Source organism: Myxine glutinosa, chromosome 5 (genome assembly GCF_964187855.1).
Source record: "Myxine glutinosa chromosome 5, kmMyxGlut1.1, whole genome shotgun sequence".
NCBI lineage: Eukaryota > Metazoa > Chordata > Myxini > Myxiniformes > Myxinidae > Myxine > Myxine glutinosa.
Genome location: NC_136265.1, coordinates 184,431,438 through 184,449,097, shown reverse-complemented (window position 1 = coordinate 184,449,097; position 17,660 = coordinate 184,431,438). Strand labels below are relative to the sequence as shown.

Here is a 17,660-nt window from a genome sequence, read left to right as displayed (position 1 = left end):
TCGAAAATTCAGGCTGGCTGAAAACCTCAGATCGATCATATTTTGACTAGGGCCCATTAATCTTCACGTCATACCAGGTATCCAGGGGTCCAAAGTCCCCTGTGCACTCCGACCACCATTTTGTTGTCGGAGACATTAAAATCCCGGCCTATTGTCGGCCACCAAAGTCGCCATCGAAGAGGTTTGACATTGAATCGCTTCTAGATGACTCAAAGGCATCTTTAAAGCCAAGGCCGAGGAAGATCTTGAATGATTTTATTGTATGTTGGCAAATGACACTGAAGAAGGGTTCCTAAATAACAATTTGCATTCAACATATCGGGCAATTAAGCACATGCCCGGCACTTTGCAATATGGATGCAGCGACACACTAATCACAAGGATCGACGGCACTTCATCCAAGACAATGGAATTAACGCTGGTCACTACAATACCGTGCTCAATCATCTGCCAGCAACTCCACGTCCTGATCTCGCCGCACAGGCAACAGCTGCCACTCCAACACTGGCCATTTCCTCAGACACCCCCCACTGTGGTAGAGGTACGTCATACCATCAGGAAGCTTCGGAATGGCCGTGCCTTGGGGTTAGACAGCATTCCCCCAGAGCTACTCAAGTGTGCAGAGGTCCTGATCAGCCTGGCCAGCGATTTCCATGAACTCTTCCAGAAGGTATGGGCCTCAGGTACAGTCCACAATCCTAACAGCTCGGAGGGATGGCCTACTTTTTTCATTGTACAAAAAGAAGAGACCCTGCAATCAATGCAGCAGTTATCGACCCATTTCACTGTTGTCAGTCACTGGAAAGGTGTTTAGTCAAACGTATTCGCCTGGAACCTTTACCCACCCGTCGACACCACCCACAACAGTCTGGCTTCACGAAGGTCTACTTATGGATGCTGTGCTCATTCTCAGGCTTTTGTCTGAACTCTATCGTGACTTTGCAACACCGCTTTACGTTGCCTTTACCTGCATGGCTGAAACTGCAGAACTTTTCAAAAAAACAAAAACTCCTTTCTTTGTAGGGATGTCTGGGGGTATTTTCCCCTGGAATTCTTTTTGATAAATTGATGTCAAAATATGTATTTTGGAGGTTATCTTGTCCAAATTGTAACAAATATACTACGCAAATAAAAAAAGTTATTTTTTTATGTTTCACCTGAGCATCCATTGTTGGGAAAATTATTTTCCGTTAGTACAGCATTTTATTATAATGAATGAAATGAATCCTGAATACCACATACCTTTCCAGGACTTTTGATACACTGGAGGACCCGTTGGTCCAAATTTTCATTGGTCTTCACGGCCTTGGAACATGCCTACCTGCTGTAGTGCTTGAGCATGAGCTCACCTTTCACCAAACCCTGATATGATTGGGCCAAGGTTGGAGGATTATACGTTTGTAATTATTATTGCCAAATGGTACTACTATTATTGTTGTTCATATTATTTGTAACAATTAAAAAATTATTTGTCATAATATTATCATTTTTTTTGGTTTTGTAATCATAATGCCATGCTGTGCTCTATACACCTTAACATGGCGTGGGTTTAGAAACATGGGAATTCTTCCGGAATATTTGTAGTTAATGATCCTAATCAACTCAGGAGATCATGACGATCATTTTGGTGTATCACATTCCACATCAGATATCTCCAATAGAACTCCACAAAAAAACAAAAAACAAACAAAAAAAACAAAAAACAAACAAAAAAAACAACAACATGCCTCCCTCTCCTTCTTCCCCTTAAGTTAAGATGTATTGGTCTCGTATCGATGTGCTCATAAACCAACAGACATTATCGGGTTTTGTATTTGTGTACAGCAGAATTACATCTTTACTTCGTGTGATGTAAAGACGGCACTTTGGTATTTCCCTTGGAGTTCATAAGAGGGAATGGTGATATGAAACTCCAACAATGGACGTTATTTTTGAAATTTACTGACGTGGACAGACATCTGATCACGTACATTGCAAACTTTTGTACCCAGAAAACTGACACAAATTTACAGAGTTAATCAGCACGAAAATACAGAAGCCTCCGTATGGGTCGTACAAAAATACGGAGTTTCATGCCACATGGAAGGAGTTTCACCCATGCATCAAAATCAAGGCCGCCTTTGACCCAATGGATCGGAGCACTCTGTGGAAGGCCCTGGAAGCAGCTGGAACTTTTTCATTTTTGCTCCATCTCATCTGGCACCTGCACGAGAACACTCCATCAAGGGTACACATCGGAAGTGACGTCTCCGGTTCTTTTCCTCACCACTTTGGGTGGCCGCCAAGGCTGCATCCTCGCTCCAGCTCTATTTTGTTGTGCCATCGACTGGATACTGAGCCAGTGTAAAGGAGACCTTGGAATAACTTTTGGCGGTGCACTCTTTACGGATCTTGACTATGCCGATGATGCGGCATTGTTCCTAGGAATGCCCGACCAATGGCCAACGTCGTTAGAGGTTTGAGGAAGAGGTCGGGAAAATGGGAATGCACATTTCCTGGCCAAAAACCAAGGTTGAAAACATAGGTCCCGACCCACCTCTGACACCAGTCATCGTCGCGGGCCAGACCATTGCAGCAGCGGAGTGGTCCAAATACCGTGGATGTGATGTGGACTTTACGGGCTATTCCTCACCTGTCATTCACTGATGTATGGGCCCTGCCTCATCAACTTTTGGTCAGCTGAACCATGTGTGGCGAAATACACGACTTAGTCCATCAACAAATCTCAGAGTAGACACTACTTGTATATTGCAAATGCTCCTGTATGTGTCTGAAACCTGGCCGTTGATCGTAGAGAATGGACAAAAACTCCAGGCCCTCCACATGATGTGCAAGCGTCATCCTTGGAGTCCAATGGTTTGACTTTGTCACCAACACGACAATATCACACAGCACCGGTCTCGATGACATTCGGCAACACCATTCCGCATAGGCGCCACTCCCTTTTTGGGCACCTTCGGAGACTGCTAGACAACACATCCGCACAAATTGCCCTCAAATTAAGCATCGACGTCCACGGAGAAACCAACCCTGGTCCAGACTTGAAAAGGATCAGAGGCCGCCATGGCAGCAACTGGGTACATCACCTTGAGATAGACCACAAGACACATGCACAACAGTTGTGGCAGTATGCATTTGACAGGATAGAGTGGGTGGCTCGATGCCCCTGTGCTGGATTCGGAGTAATGATGATGATTATGCAAACCTCGACTTATATTCCTCGCTTCCTGAGGCTGTACCGTCTCATTCTTCACTCCAGAGCTCGAAGCAAGCAGTACACCGCCAGCTCTGGTCATCACAGATTCTGTCCCATGACCTTTATTATACACCCATTAACATTTGCTAACCCGGCCATCTTACTTGCTAGTTTTAGTGTTTTCTCCCCTACTCCTCATCTTCTTTTTCTGCTTGTTCATTCCCTCGACGTTTGTCCCATTGTCAGTTTTACCTTGCTTTTCCATGAGCCTCACTACTGTAAAGAAAAACAACAAAATAAAGATTTTATGAGAACCTCTGTCACACCATAATTGTTACTCCCAGGAATAAACTAAGCGATTCTGGAAGTGAAGATTTACACTTCAATTTAATAATTATGACGTTCGTTGATGTGAAACAATCGGGCCAATGGGAGTTTGGCAAGCCAGCTGTGTGAAGGCAATATCTGGATGCTCATGTCCATCAGAATAACCTCAATTTACCCATGCATGGACGAACAGAAGTGAGCTAGATGAAACAAATAATTGAAAATACAGAAACACATTTATCAGGGTAGAGGTCATAAAACAAAATCACAAGATCCGAAAAGCAAGTGTGCCAATCTAACGCCCTTCGCACAAACTTTCGCCTATCTTCACTCTATGCCTAATCAGACAAATTGTTACATACAGGGAAAAGAGGGTGAAGGGAAAGGAAAAGTAATTCAGGATGGACACAGATGAATTCTTGGGCAGAACTCAGATGGGCATGACTTGCCAGAGTTTCGCTCTGTCGCACAGCACAAATCCGTTATTCCCGGACTCATGCCGAGCAGTGCGGAGATCAGCACTTTGTGGGTGATATGCACCCAATTGTGGGGACATCTGCACCCAATTGTAGGGAGATCTGCACCCAATTGAACACTGTATGGACCCACAATTGACACGGAGCTCTTTGCTTCTCAAAGTTGCCAGCACAACAACACAGCACACGGAGCTCTTACTCCAGAGAATGCCCAGCTGAACTAAACGCTGGCCAATCAGAGCTGTACAATTAAAACGTCACTGCGTGGCCATCCCTCTTTCTCATTGGTCACCGCACATCGAAGTTAAAGTTCAAAGCTGATTGGGTTCCAGCTGCAGATGAGCATTTAAAACCAATTGAACACATGTGACTGAAGCAACCAATGGGTGTATGACCGAGTCAAAACATCATGAGGAGGTACATGGCTGTTCAAGCCAACCACAACAATTCGGTCAGACATTCGTCCGATTAAAAACTGCCCAATAAGAGTAGGAAGACCTGGATAGGAAGGACAAAGAAAGCAGTTATTGAAGCCTGACTGAATATATTTAACCATGGAAAAACACTATTCATACAGATACAACTAGAACGGCACTCGGTGGAGCGCATACTTCTGCCAGGCTGAACAGTTTACGTTTTGTATCCCACTGATAGGGCGGATTTGGATCCGGATGTGACAAACATCGAATTGGCTTGTTGTCACCTAACCAACTCGTCCACGTCGTTTTGTCATAATCCGTCCACAACTTTGTGAAATATCACCCAATGGTGAATAATCACTTAGAGAAACTTAAAAACTCGTATCCAGATCGTATTCGGATCTTCACCAAAATGGAATCAATTCTTCCTTGTCACACACCCAACCTCTCCACCGAGTTTCGTCCGAATCCGTCCACAAGTTTTTGAGGTAGCCTGATACATCCGCTCAACACATATATATATACACAGTGCGTATCAAAAAAAAAGGTAATCCGAATTCAAGGGGTTAATATGCAAAGGTTATTAATTTTGACAATTTACATGTGGTTTACTAATTAAGAGGAGATCCTCAGCTTTCCATCGATACCTTCCATGCATCATTGCTGTCACACATGACCGAGTACATGTTCATTGAAAATGACAAGTTCAAATCGCATTTTTACAAGTTTAGCTAATCAATGCAAATCAGGATAATTGGTGCAAAATGAACGTCAGATGTGAACTTTTCTCAGGAATGATTGGCCTTTATGCACCCACACCTTCAACATGTCCACCTCCCCTTTCAACACAAAGCTCACAGCGGCGGAGCATGCCCTTAACTGCTCGTCTCACCATAGCCGGGTCATTGCGCAAAGCATCCACTTCATGTCGAATACGGCCCTGCAATTCGTCAAGATCACGGGGAGGAGTTACGAACACCTTGTTCTTTAAATGTCCCCAAAGGAAATAATCACATGGTGTGAGGTCAGGTGATCTTGGTGGCCATTCCACTGCATGGTTGAGGGCGATGACTCGGTCTCCAAAGAGTTCCCTCAGTCGATCTCGGACAGTGATGAGACGATGTGCTGGGGCGCCGTCTTGGGCCCACCAGAGATATCTTTAGACACCACGAACCTGTCGCTCAAAGTTCTCCTCCAGCATTTTCAATGAACATGTACTTGGTCATGTGTGACAGCAATGATGCATGAAAGGCATCAATGGAAAGATGAGGATCTCCTCATAATTGGTAAACCACATGTATATTTCAAACTAAATAACCTTTGCATATTAACCCCTTGAATTCGGATTACCTTTTTATTGATACGGACTGTATGTATATGTATGTATGCATGTATGCATGTATGTATGCATGTATGCATGTATGCATGTATGTATGCATGTATGCATGTATGCATGCATGTATGCATGTGTGTATATATATATATATATATATTTTGGCCCTATTTCGCAATGGTGAAGAATCGTTTTTGAAAATTCTACGAGCCACATCCGAATCCGGATCTTCACCAAAATCAAATAATTTTGTGCTTGTCACACACCCAACCTCTCTGCCAAATTCCATCCGAAACCGTCCACAACTATCTGAGATATCTTGTTCACAGACAGACATGGGTGAAAACATAACCTTCGGTGGCAGAGGTAACGAGTGTTTCAGCAAGAATCAACAGCGATTGGTCCAGAAACCCTCTGCCGTGACCCTCCTTCAGATCGGCAGTCTGCAGCCTCCTCACTCTCTGCAGACCTGGACAAAATCACAGACTGGTCAAACAAGTGGCACATGTCTTTCGATCCTGACAAATCTCACACTCTTACTATGTCTCTCCGAAAAGACCGACTGGACAACCCTCCCATCTACTTTCTGAACAATCCTCTCCAAGACGTTGTGTCACTCAAGCTTTTGGGTCTCACTTTCTGCCATGATCTTTCCTGGGAAAACCACATTTCCAAGCTGGCCTCCAAAGCCAGTCGCCGACTGGGCATCCTTCGTCGTGCGAAGTCCTTCCTTGGCAGGAATACTGTTCAATTGGCTCAATGGAATACTGTTCTCCCCTCTGGGCCGGTGCTCCTGCCTCACACCTAGCTCGGCTTCACCCTGTTGAAACCAAAGCTTTCAGAATTATTGGAATCTCCCGCGATGAAGCTAACTCTGCGGGCCTTTTACTCAGTCATCGCAGGCAGGTTGGTGGTATTTATGTCTTCTACCGACTCCTCTCAGGCCTATCTCCCACAGATCCGTCTGTGCTCTGTCCCCCAAATAGTTCTACAGGTCACACAAGATATTCCTGCAACCCTCTTATGGTTAAACTGCCAAAATCAAGACTCTCTATTCACCTCCACTCTTTAATTCCTCTTTTCTCCTGCCTCTGGAACAAACTCCCTCACTCTCTTCAATCCCACTCCTCCCCCCAGATCTTTAAAACAGCTGTTCACCACCATCTGTTATCTTCCCCCATCCAAAACGTTGGTATTTTCTACCCCCGTTAATTCACCCCAGATCCACTTTTTTGAAATACCGACTTCTTTCCTGGAAGTCCGAGCAGTGTCCATGTGTTTTATACCTCTCCCACCCCTCCCCCCTTCCCATGCCTCCTCCCCCCAAGCCCTCTCCCTCCCACAGATCTCCCGATGTCCCTGCTCTCAAATGTTGTACTTGTGTGTCCTCCCTCTCTCCCCCCCATCTTGTCTCCCACTCCCTTTGTCATATGTTTTATGTGTCAGTTTGTGTTTTTGTGATTAATGTTAGGTCCTACACGAGCCTCGATCTTGTATATAAAGAATAATAAAATTTAAAAAAACATTCTACAGGAGGAGGCGCTCCCATGGTACAAATGTTGTGTCAATCGGGGCAATGTTTGCCGAGAAAATGAATTTTTAGAATGCACACGCATGCAGTATGGGACATATCCGAATGCCTAACCCTGCTTTTTCGCTTCGCGAGCGCAGGGTAATAACCAGTGTGGTTCTAGACCATGCCAAACACTGACTGACCTAACCGCTTCCTGCCAGTACGAGAGTAAAGGTCACCACATGGTTTAATACAACGATTGTTGGTTTGTGTTGGCGGTAATCACCTGGATTGTGGTTACAAACTTCTGGGTGGATATCTCATCCTGAGCCCTATCACATCGATTGCAAACCAAACAGGAAAGAACATATTAGCCTAGGGCAACATTTATTTATGATCCATGAACTCCATTAGGTTTTAAACTCGAGTTGATGTTGGTTTTTGTATTAGCTGAAAAAGATATTTCGATCAAAGCCATTTTGAGGGAAGAAAGCAGAAATCTGAAAACTAGCACAGGTCAGGCACATCTGCCGAACACCACACAGATTTGGTAGAGCATTCCTTTATGATATCCTATTGCACAATTTGCATTATAAATACTTGTTTCCCATTTGTGCTCGAGATTTTATCAGCCACCCTTCATACCAGGTGAATGCCAAGGCGCTGATGCATCTTGTGCAAGCGTTCTCGATGCAGGGCCTCCGCTTTGAAACGAAAATGTGGCACGGTGTTCAGCGCAGATGGAGCCATCGTGAAAGTCACGTCTGGAAGGAGGCGTACACGCATTCCACGCATCGCTGTCTGCAGAAATAGTGCCGAAGAGTGAGGCCGTAGCCAAGGTTGAGTCAGGTTCAACAAATCCTGGGAAAGGGAAGGCAAAAAAGAATGACATCCTTTTATTTAAAGCTGAGATAATTACAAAATACAAATGTAGATTTGTCCAGTGTCCATGTGTTTTATACCTCATCCTTCCCATGCCTCCTCCTCCCAAGCCCTCTCCCTCCCACAGATCTTCCGTTGTCCCTGTTTCTCTGCTATTGTACTTGTGTGCTTCCCTCTCTTGTCTCCCACTCCCTTTATTGTATGTTTTGTGTCTCCGTTTTTTTTTTTGTGATTGATGTTAGCTCTTACAAGAGCCTCGATCTTGTATACAAAAATAATAATAATAATAATAATAACTAGAACGGGCACTCGGTAGAGCGCATACCTTCGCCGCAGCTACTGTTCTGTACTTGGTAAAAAGACGATTTTGACCTTTTCGTGACCTTGACCTTGACCTTTGACCCGATTGCTCCCAAAATCTAAACAAATGTGTCCCGTATAATAACCAATCATCCCACCAAATTTCATGCAATTCGGTTGAATACTTTTTGAGTTATGCGAATAACATACACACACACACACAGACATACAAATAAATACACAGCGATCAAAACATAACCTTCCGCTTTTGCGAAGGTAATAACTAGAACTGCCACTTTAAAACTGCTGGCAGTGATGACCGGTTTACTCGCACCCACTTTTGATGCAACCCCACTGTTGATACAACCCCACTTTTGATACAACCCCACTTGTGATACAACCCCACTTTCATTGGACATGCTTTGACACAACCCCCTTGGATACAACCCCGACACACACACACACACACACACACACACACACACACACACACACACACACACACACACACATACCCTACCCCCTCCCACACACACACCCACACCCCTGCCCCCACACGCACACCCCTCCAAACACACACACACACACACACACACCCACACATCCCTCCCCCCCCCCCCCACACACACACACACCCACACACACACACACACACACACATCCCTCCCCCCCCCACACACACACACATCCCTCCCCCCCCCCACACACACACACATCCCTCCCCCCACACACACACACACATCCCCCCTACACACAACCCCACTTGTGATACAACCCCACTTTCATTGGACATGCTTTGACACAACCCCCTTGGATACAACCCCGACACACACACACACACACACACCCACACACACACACACACACACCCACACCCATCCCCCCACATGCACACCCCTCCACACACACACACACCAATCCCCCCCCCTCCACATACACAAACACACCCCACCCCCAACACACACACACACACACACACACACACACACACACACACACACACACACACACACACACACACACACACACACACACACACACACACACACACACACACACACACACACATCCACACCCCTCCCTCCACACACCCACACATATCCACACAAATTTTGCACACTTGTTACTCTTCATGACTTCTACTAGAGTATGAAGTTTCACGTCGATCAATAAAGCGATTCAAGAGATATCCATAAAATTAAAAAAATTCGTTTCATTAACGATATCTGCCAAACCACGTGACCTATCGCAAATTCTAAAATGACATTTTAGTAGACTGACATGCTGAACAGATCTGTGAAGTTTCTCCTCGATTGGATCAAAAATGAGGGAGGAGCTACGTTTTAAAGGTTCATGCTTTAAACCGTCATAACTCTGAAACCATGTGTCGGATGATGTCGTGCTCGCTGACTTTTTTGTTCGTCATGGGCATGCGATTCTGCTTGCAAAGTTTGGCCTCGATCTGCTCAGCCGTTGCAGAGAAAAAGGGTTTTTCGTGTGTTCACGAAAAACAATATGGCGGCTGAACCACGTGACCTACGACGTCATATTTACCATTAAAATATTCTACAGACCGAGTCCCTCCTATGGTGAAAATTTTATCTCAATCGGCCCTATTATTGCAGAGAAAATGTTTTTTAAAGGAAATTAAAACTTAAAATGGCAATAGCACTCACTGTGAGACGTGGCCTGGCAGGACAAAATGGTGTGTTTCTTCTTCTTTCAACAATAAAGACTTATAGCTTCGCGACCGTACATCCAATCATCTTGAAATTTTGCACACTTGTTACTCTTCATGACTTCTACTACAGTATGAAGTTTCACGTCGATCAATAAAGCGATTCAAGAGATATCCATTAAAAAAGAAAAGTTCGTTTAATTAACGATATCTGCCAAACCACGTGACCTATCGCAAATTCTAAAATGACATTTTAGTAGACTGACATGCTGAACAGATCTGTGAATTTTCTCCTCGATTGGATCAAAAATGAAGGAGCAGCTAGGTTTTAAATGATCATGCTTAAAAACGTCATAACTCTGAAACCATGTGTCGGATGATGTCGTGCTCACTGACTTTTTTGTTCGTCATGAGTATGCGATGCCGCTTGCAAAGTTTGGCCTCGATCTGTTCAGCCGTTGCAGAGAAAAAGCGGTTTTCGTGTTTTCACGAAAAACAATATGGCTGCCGAACCACGTGACCTACGACGTCATATTTACCATTAAAATATTCTACAGACCGAGTCCCTCCTATGGTGAAAATTTTATCTCAATCGGCCCTATTATTGCAGAGAAAATGTTTTTTAAAGGAAATTAAAACTTAAAATGGCAATAGCACTCACTGTGAGACGTGGCCTGGCAGGACAAAATGGTGTGTTTCTTCTTCTTTCAACAATAAAGACTTATAGCTTCGCGACCGTACATCCAATCATCTTGAAATTTTGCACACTTGTTACTCTTCATGACTTCTACTACAGTATGAAGTTTCACGTCGATCAATAAAGCGATTCAAGAGATATCCATAAAAAAAAAAATTCGTTTAATTAACGATATCTGCCAAACCACGTGACCTATCGCAAATTCTAAAATGACATTTTAGTAGACTGACATGCTGAACAGATCTGTGAATTTTCTCCTCGATTGGATCAAAAATGAGGGAGGAGCTCGGTTTTAAAGGTTCATGCTTAAAAACGTCATAACTCTGAAACCATGTGTCGGATGATGTCGTGCTCCCTGACTTTTTTGTTCGTCATGGGTATGCGATTCTGCTTGCAAAGTTTGGCCTCGATCTTTTCACCCGTTGCAGAGAAAAAGGGATTTTCGTGTTTTCACGAAAAACAAGATGGCGGCCGAACCACGTGACCTGCGACGTCATAATTACCATTATAATATTCTACAGACCGAGTCCCTCCTATGGTGAAAATTTTATCTCAATCGGCCCTATTATTGCAGAGAAAATGTTTTTTAAAGGAAATTAAAACTGAAAATGGCAATCGCACTGATGTCGGATGATGTCGTGGCCTGGGAGGACAAAATGGTGTGTTTCTTCTTCTTTCAACAATAAAGACTTTAGCTTCGCGACCGTACATCCAATCATCTTGAAATTTTGCACACTTGTTCCACCCGATGAGAGCTACATTGCATTAAAAATTCAAGTCGATCCATGCGGTGGTTCAAGAGTTACAAGCTTTTTAAAATTTAACTTCCATTATTTATTGCGGCCAAACCATGTGACTTATTAAAACGTCTCAAGTAACGATGAAACAACCCCCCATGAGGAACATTTGTGTAAAGTTTCCACTCGATATCTCCACAAATTATGGAGGTGATTCCATTTCTAGTTTGAAATTTTAAAACGTCATAACTCTGAAACCACGTGTCGGATGACGTCGTGCTCGCTGACATTTTTGTTCGTCATGGGTATGCGAATATGCATGCCAAGTTTGGGCTCGATCCGTTCAGCCGTGCGGAGAAAAAGGGTTTTTTGTGTTTTTTCACGGAAAACAAGATGGCGGCCGAACCATGTGACGTATGACTTCGAAAATTTTCGCATTCTGAGTTTTTTTTAACTAAGCATCTGGGAAAAAAATCCCATTTTCGGGGGAGAAAATTTTTTGTTTGACGAATTCTTACCTCTTAACGTTAGCATTTTTAATATACTCGATACACATGTCTTTTGTTCCCATTGAAGAGTTCTTTAGAATGAGCCATTCCTCAAATTTTTCCATTGAGCCGTTGCGGAGATACAGAGGGGAAAAGTTGAATTTGTTTTACAAGATGGCGCCCACACCACGTGACCTATGACGTCATAATTAGCATGAAAAAATTCGAGGAGCCAAGAGGATCATTTGATGAAAATTTCCTGTCAATCCGACCAGCGGTTGCTGAGAACATTAATTATGAAGTTTTCGGAGGTGCAAAATAGGGCGGAAGAATAATAATAATAAGAAAAACTCTAGCAGTAATAATAGGTTACTCTCCATTTATGGAGAGTAAACCTAATAATAAACAATCCTGATAGCTTCAACATAAAGGATACGTAACATGAACCCGTGACTTTTTATCCGTTTATGGAAATCAATGAAGACACATGTAAAGTATTATGAAACCATTTACATCGATTCCATTGCAATGGCACAAATTGCAATAGCATGAGAAACGGGCTTGAAAATGTGTCAGTAGGAAAAACCCAGAACGAAACACAGTCAAATGCACAGATTCATATTCTATGCTGACAAACTTGCTCAACCAAATGTTAACAGGTGTGTGCTAACTACCGTGAGGATGAAGGTGAAGCGATGTTTCGTGAGCCCTTCGTTATATTCTCTACTTCTCTTCAGATTTTTTCAAGCAGTACCTGAGTTCGTAGGAGGACTACAGCGTCACCATCTATAGCCTCACAATCCAAGACTCCAGCAGCCTCTCTGTATTCGGCTGTCCACTCTCGCACCTTTACCTGGCAGACAAATAATCAAATTCAGTTGCAAAATGTAGGGATTCTAGAAAAGTGAAAGGGGGTAGGTGAAGTTCAGTATCACCCTAAAACACTTTCATGAGGAGGGGAAAGGGAAAAAAAATAATCACACAACTGAAACACAGAGTTTTGGTAAAACAAAATTCGGATACAAGTAGAAAACGAGCTATTAAGATTCACAATGTAACAACATGTATTCCGCAAATGATAAAGTCCTGCAGTGTGATGTGGGGGACCAAATGGATAAGATCAATGTGCGAGGACAAGACCAATCTAATTACCTCCACCACCAAAGGTGGATGGAGGTTGTTTTTTTTTTGTTTTTTTGTATACAGGATCGAGGCTCGTGAACGAACTAACATTTATCACACAAAAAAAATCAGACACACAAAACATATAATAAGGGTAGCAGTAGACAAGATGGGGAGAGAAGGGGAAGCACAAACACAACATTTCAGAGCAGGGACATCGGGATATCTGTGGGAGAAAGAGGGCTTGGGGGGAGGCGGCGTGGGAGGGGGGGGGGGGGGGGGGAGAAGTATAAAACACAAGGACACTGCAAGGACTTCCAGGAAAGAAGTCGGTATTTCAAAAAAGTGGATCTGGGGTGAAATTAGCGGGGGTAGAAAAGATCAAGGTTTTGGATGGGGGAAGATAAGAGATGGTGGTGAACAGCTGTTTTAAAGACCTGGAGGGTGGAGTGGGATTGAAGAGAGTGAGGGAGTTTGTTCCAGAGGCAGGAGAAAAGAGGAATGAAGGAGTGAAGGTGAGCAGAGAGTCTTGATTTTGGCAGATTAACCATAAGAGGGTTGCAGGCAGATCTTGTGCGACTTGTAGGAATATTTTGGTTTTCACCCCTGTCTGCCTGTTTGTCTGTCCGTCCGTTCGTGAACAAGATATCTCAAAAAGTTGTGGACGGATTGAGACGAAATTTGGCAAAGAGGTAGTGTGTGTGACAAGGACGAAATGGTTAGATTTTGGTGAAGATCCAGATGCGGATCCGGCTACTGGAATTTTTTGTGATGCTTCACCATTGAGTGATATGCCCAAAAACGATACATAGCAGGATATCTCAGAGTTGTGGACGGATTTGGACGAAACCTGTTGCACAGGTTGGGTGTGTGACCAGAACTAATCGTTTCGATTTTGGTGAAGATCTGAATATGGATTCGGCTACAAGACTTATTTAATTTCTAAGTGATTCTTCACCATTGAGATCGGATACAACAACAACCACCTTTAGAGGCCATTTTTCCCCGCAAAGCGGGGGTTGGCCTTTTTCGGGAACCGTGGTTGTTGTTGTTTTTCGGTCCCCTTTTTGAAGCAATGTTTTACGGCCGGATGCCCTTCCTGACGCCAACCCTTTCTGCCGCCTTTAACGACAAACAGGGAATTACCAGTGAACTGGTACTCAATTAGCCGACCTCGGAAGGATGACAGGCTGAGTCAACCCCCCTGGCGTTAATTCAGCGATCGACCGGGATTCGAACCCAGGATCCTAGGATCCCAAGCCGGCACCCTAGCCGCTAGCCCAACACCAGGGTCGGATGAAAAGCGATATATAACATGAGGTTTTAAAAAGTTATGGAGGAGTTAGTTCGGTGACAAGAACAACCCGATTAGATTTTGGTTCAGGTCCGAATCCAGATCCGGCCTATCAGTGGGATACAAAACGTAAACTGTTCACCAGGTGGAGGTATATGCTCTCCACTGAGTGCCGTTCTAGTTGACATAATTAATTGAACTATTGTCAGCAGATTGCAGCATATATTTTGTGAAACTAACACAATGAATTGTTGTCCTCAGTAAGGAGAGATTTTCCAAGATTTCATAATTGAGGGAGTTTGGAATTTTAGAAACCTTCCTACCTCAAGCCAGAGTTGTGGCAACAAAAGCTCTCAGCATTTTTGGAATCTCCTAAGACGAGGCCGAAGCACAGTGCCTGTTGCTTTCAAATCGCAGAAAGGTTGGTGGTCCCCCGACCCTCCCCAGCAACAACACAGTGGACGAGTTCTTCCAGTAACACCCTCCGAGTTAATCTTGCAAAATTCAGACCAAGGTAACCTCCCACCTTTGTGCCATTATTTTCCTGTCGTTGGAAACACCAACCAGAAACCATTCTTTCCCACTCTTACCTCCAGGGCTTCAAGCAGGCAGTGCACTATGCTCGTGTCATTCCCCCATACTTACCGATGATCTTTATTTCCCACATTAACCCTTCCGAACCTAACCCTCTTACTTGCCGATTTCAGAGATTCCTCTTCATATATATATCTCCTCTCTCTGGTCTCTGTATTTATTCCCTTACTGGTGATTTCAATTGCTGGTCTGCTGCCAGACTGTCAATTTAACCATGCCCTTCCTACTGAAACTGTCAATTTAACCATGCCTTGCTCTTGAGGAAAAAAAAAAACGCCTAAAAAACAAACAGGTGGAGACTTCTGGCAACTTATTTTAATGGCTGGAAAAACAATGTTTCATAACAGTCAATTCCCACCATCTGAAGCTTTATGCACACTTGATTCAAACTCTGGAACTTTGAAAACCAAATTAGCTTCAGTGACCACCCATAAGCCTTTTTCCAAAGGGTAAAATGATCCCTTGAGGTATATCTTGGCACTTGGCTGTGGCTCCATCCCTTCCTTTCCTCCACTAGTTGTGAGTGTCAGCTGAGTGAAATCATGCTCATGATAACCGTTTACTGCAGCACTCGACAAAAAAGCAGATCCATCAAACATCATTCGCCCATGCCCCGTCCCGACTTATGCCTGCCCTTCCGTTGCTTTCTTGTAGCTGTGTCTCCTTCCTTCTCCTTCCTTCCTTCCTGCTTCTCCTAGCTATGTATGCAAAGCTCCATTTTGTATCTTTTGAACTTCTTTTCAGTATTCATCTTAATGCATAACTGTCTTATTTGTAAGGAGCAAAGGTACCCGGCATTGCTGGGCAACGCAGAGTCGCTTCGTTGACAGGAATATTAACAGAGGGGGAGACAGAGAAGGGGAGGGGGAGAGAAAGGAGGGAGGAAAAGGTGAGTTAAAATGAGGGTGTGAGGCCATCGGGTAATGTACGTAAAAAATATAAACAAAGCGCGGTCTCCTGTATCGCCTTGGCTTGCAAAAGCAGCATGCGGAGTGCACTCCCATTAATCATCTTCAAAAAATGAGCGAGTACATTTACCCAAACATCGCGTTTTCATTCATGCACTTCCTTGGTGTTCCCTTAATGTAAATGCAAAGTTTGGGACCGCTAGTTTTCATGGTTTTGGAGTTATGGAGGAGGCACACTGATACACATTGCCTTTTATTATTGTAGATTTTATCAGCACCAACACCGTCGTGGTTTCCATGTTCCAAACAGCTGAATCCCCACTATCTACCTATCTCGAAGATGGGGATTCATCTCGATACGAGTGTGACAAATTCACTGCGGCTCTCTGCTCATTTGGAATGAAATTAGATGCTGTTCTGACAAATGGAACGCGTCCTTCAACCTTGGCAAATCACTGTCTCACACTGTTGCTCCAGAAGAATCATCACATTAATCCATCCGTTTCCACAGCAAGCCACTGGAAGAGGTTAACCACTGGAGCTGGTGAAGCATCATGAACTTCTACGCTTGAAACATCAGCTAAGCCATTTCCTGTTCTGACCATCTAGCAAAGTTGGCCTCCAAAGCCAGTCACAGATTAGGCACTGTCTGTTGTTCCAAGTCAATCCTTGGAAAAAAAAAATCAGAACTATTCAACATCATACAAAGCCTTTGTCCATAGCTCATTGGAATAATGTTCCTCCCAATGGGCTAATTCTCCCACATCACAACTGCCTCTTGAGGAAGTATTCTGTGCAATTAAAGCTCTCGACAATGTTGGCATCTCCTGCATTAAAGCACAAGCACACAGGTTGTACGCCTCTTTTTCTAGCACCTCTCCACTGGTCTTGCACCCTCTTCAGTCCAGCTCTCAATTATCCCCAGCTCCACCAGCAATCTCTTCCTGGTTATCTCACAAAACCCAGGCCCAACTCCACTCATCTGTTAAACTTTTCTCCTGTTTGCAAACCAGAAATGGTTCAATCCTACCGTCCCCTCCAGGGCTTTAAGCAAGTATAACAGCACCATCCTTCTTACTTACTTGCAGATTGCCGAGTTTCATCCACTCCTCGCCTCGTTTTCTGTTTGTTTATTCCATTGCTTGTATCACCCACCTAATATTTCACTGCCCCACTGTCAGTATGCTGCCTGTTTGCCCTGTCACCTCACTCGTTCATGACCCTAAACTCTGTTTTTAAACAACAAGACCAAAAATCTAAGTGGCGTAGCCTGTCTTGTAAAATATTATAAACCACAAACACACATGATTAGCTTTTTAAACAGTCGCTAATGCTGTTTATAACATTAAATAAATAAATTTGGAGGAATCCCGACATCCATGAGGTAAGTTCTACTTACAGAACCGAGCAAAGATCTACTGCAATTTATATACCCCACAAGGGTTGGAGGTGTGCTCATTTACCAAGCAGCTAGCTAGTGCTTGCCAACCCAGCCGTTCCTTAAGGGTTTTAAATGGAGTTCTTGCTCGAATGCTTTAAACACTTGGCGATCTCTCCACAAGAAACTTGGTAAATGAACACACACCCAATGTTCTTGAGACCCGACCATAGATCGACTGTAATCTACATACCCCAAAGAGGAATGACCTTTCCTGCCACTCTCAAAATGAGCGGGTGTTTACGCCGGCCGTAATGA

The 17,660-nt window shown here is 43.9% G+C and overlaps 1 protein-coding gene across 2 annotated transcripts in view; it reads right to left on the bottom strand.

Annotated features, from left to right (window-relative positions):
• The window catches only part of LOC137426605 (ribitol 5-phosphate transferase FKRP), a 30,277-nt gene that overhangs the window by 10,887 nt on the left and 1,730 nt on the right, over positions 1 to 17,660 (bottom strand). The window contains exons 2-3 of one of the 2 annotated variants that reach the window (XM_068115279.2): positions 12,801 to 12,899; positions 7,910 to 8,125 (exon numbers count right to left, since the gene is read on the bottom strand). In XM_068115279.2, coding sequence (XP_067971380.2) covers positions 7,910 to 8,125; positions 12,801 to 12,899 — 315 coding nt within the window. The remainder of the gene's footprint in view (positions 1 to 7,909; positions 8,126 to 12,800; positions 12,900 to 17,660) is intronic. The other variant, XM_068115281.2, reaches the window with a different exon arrangement.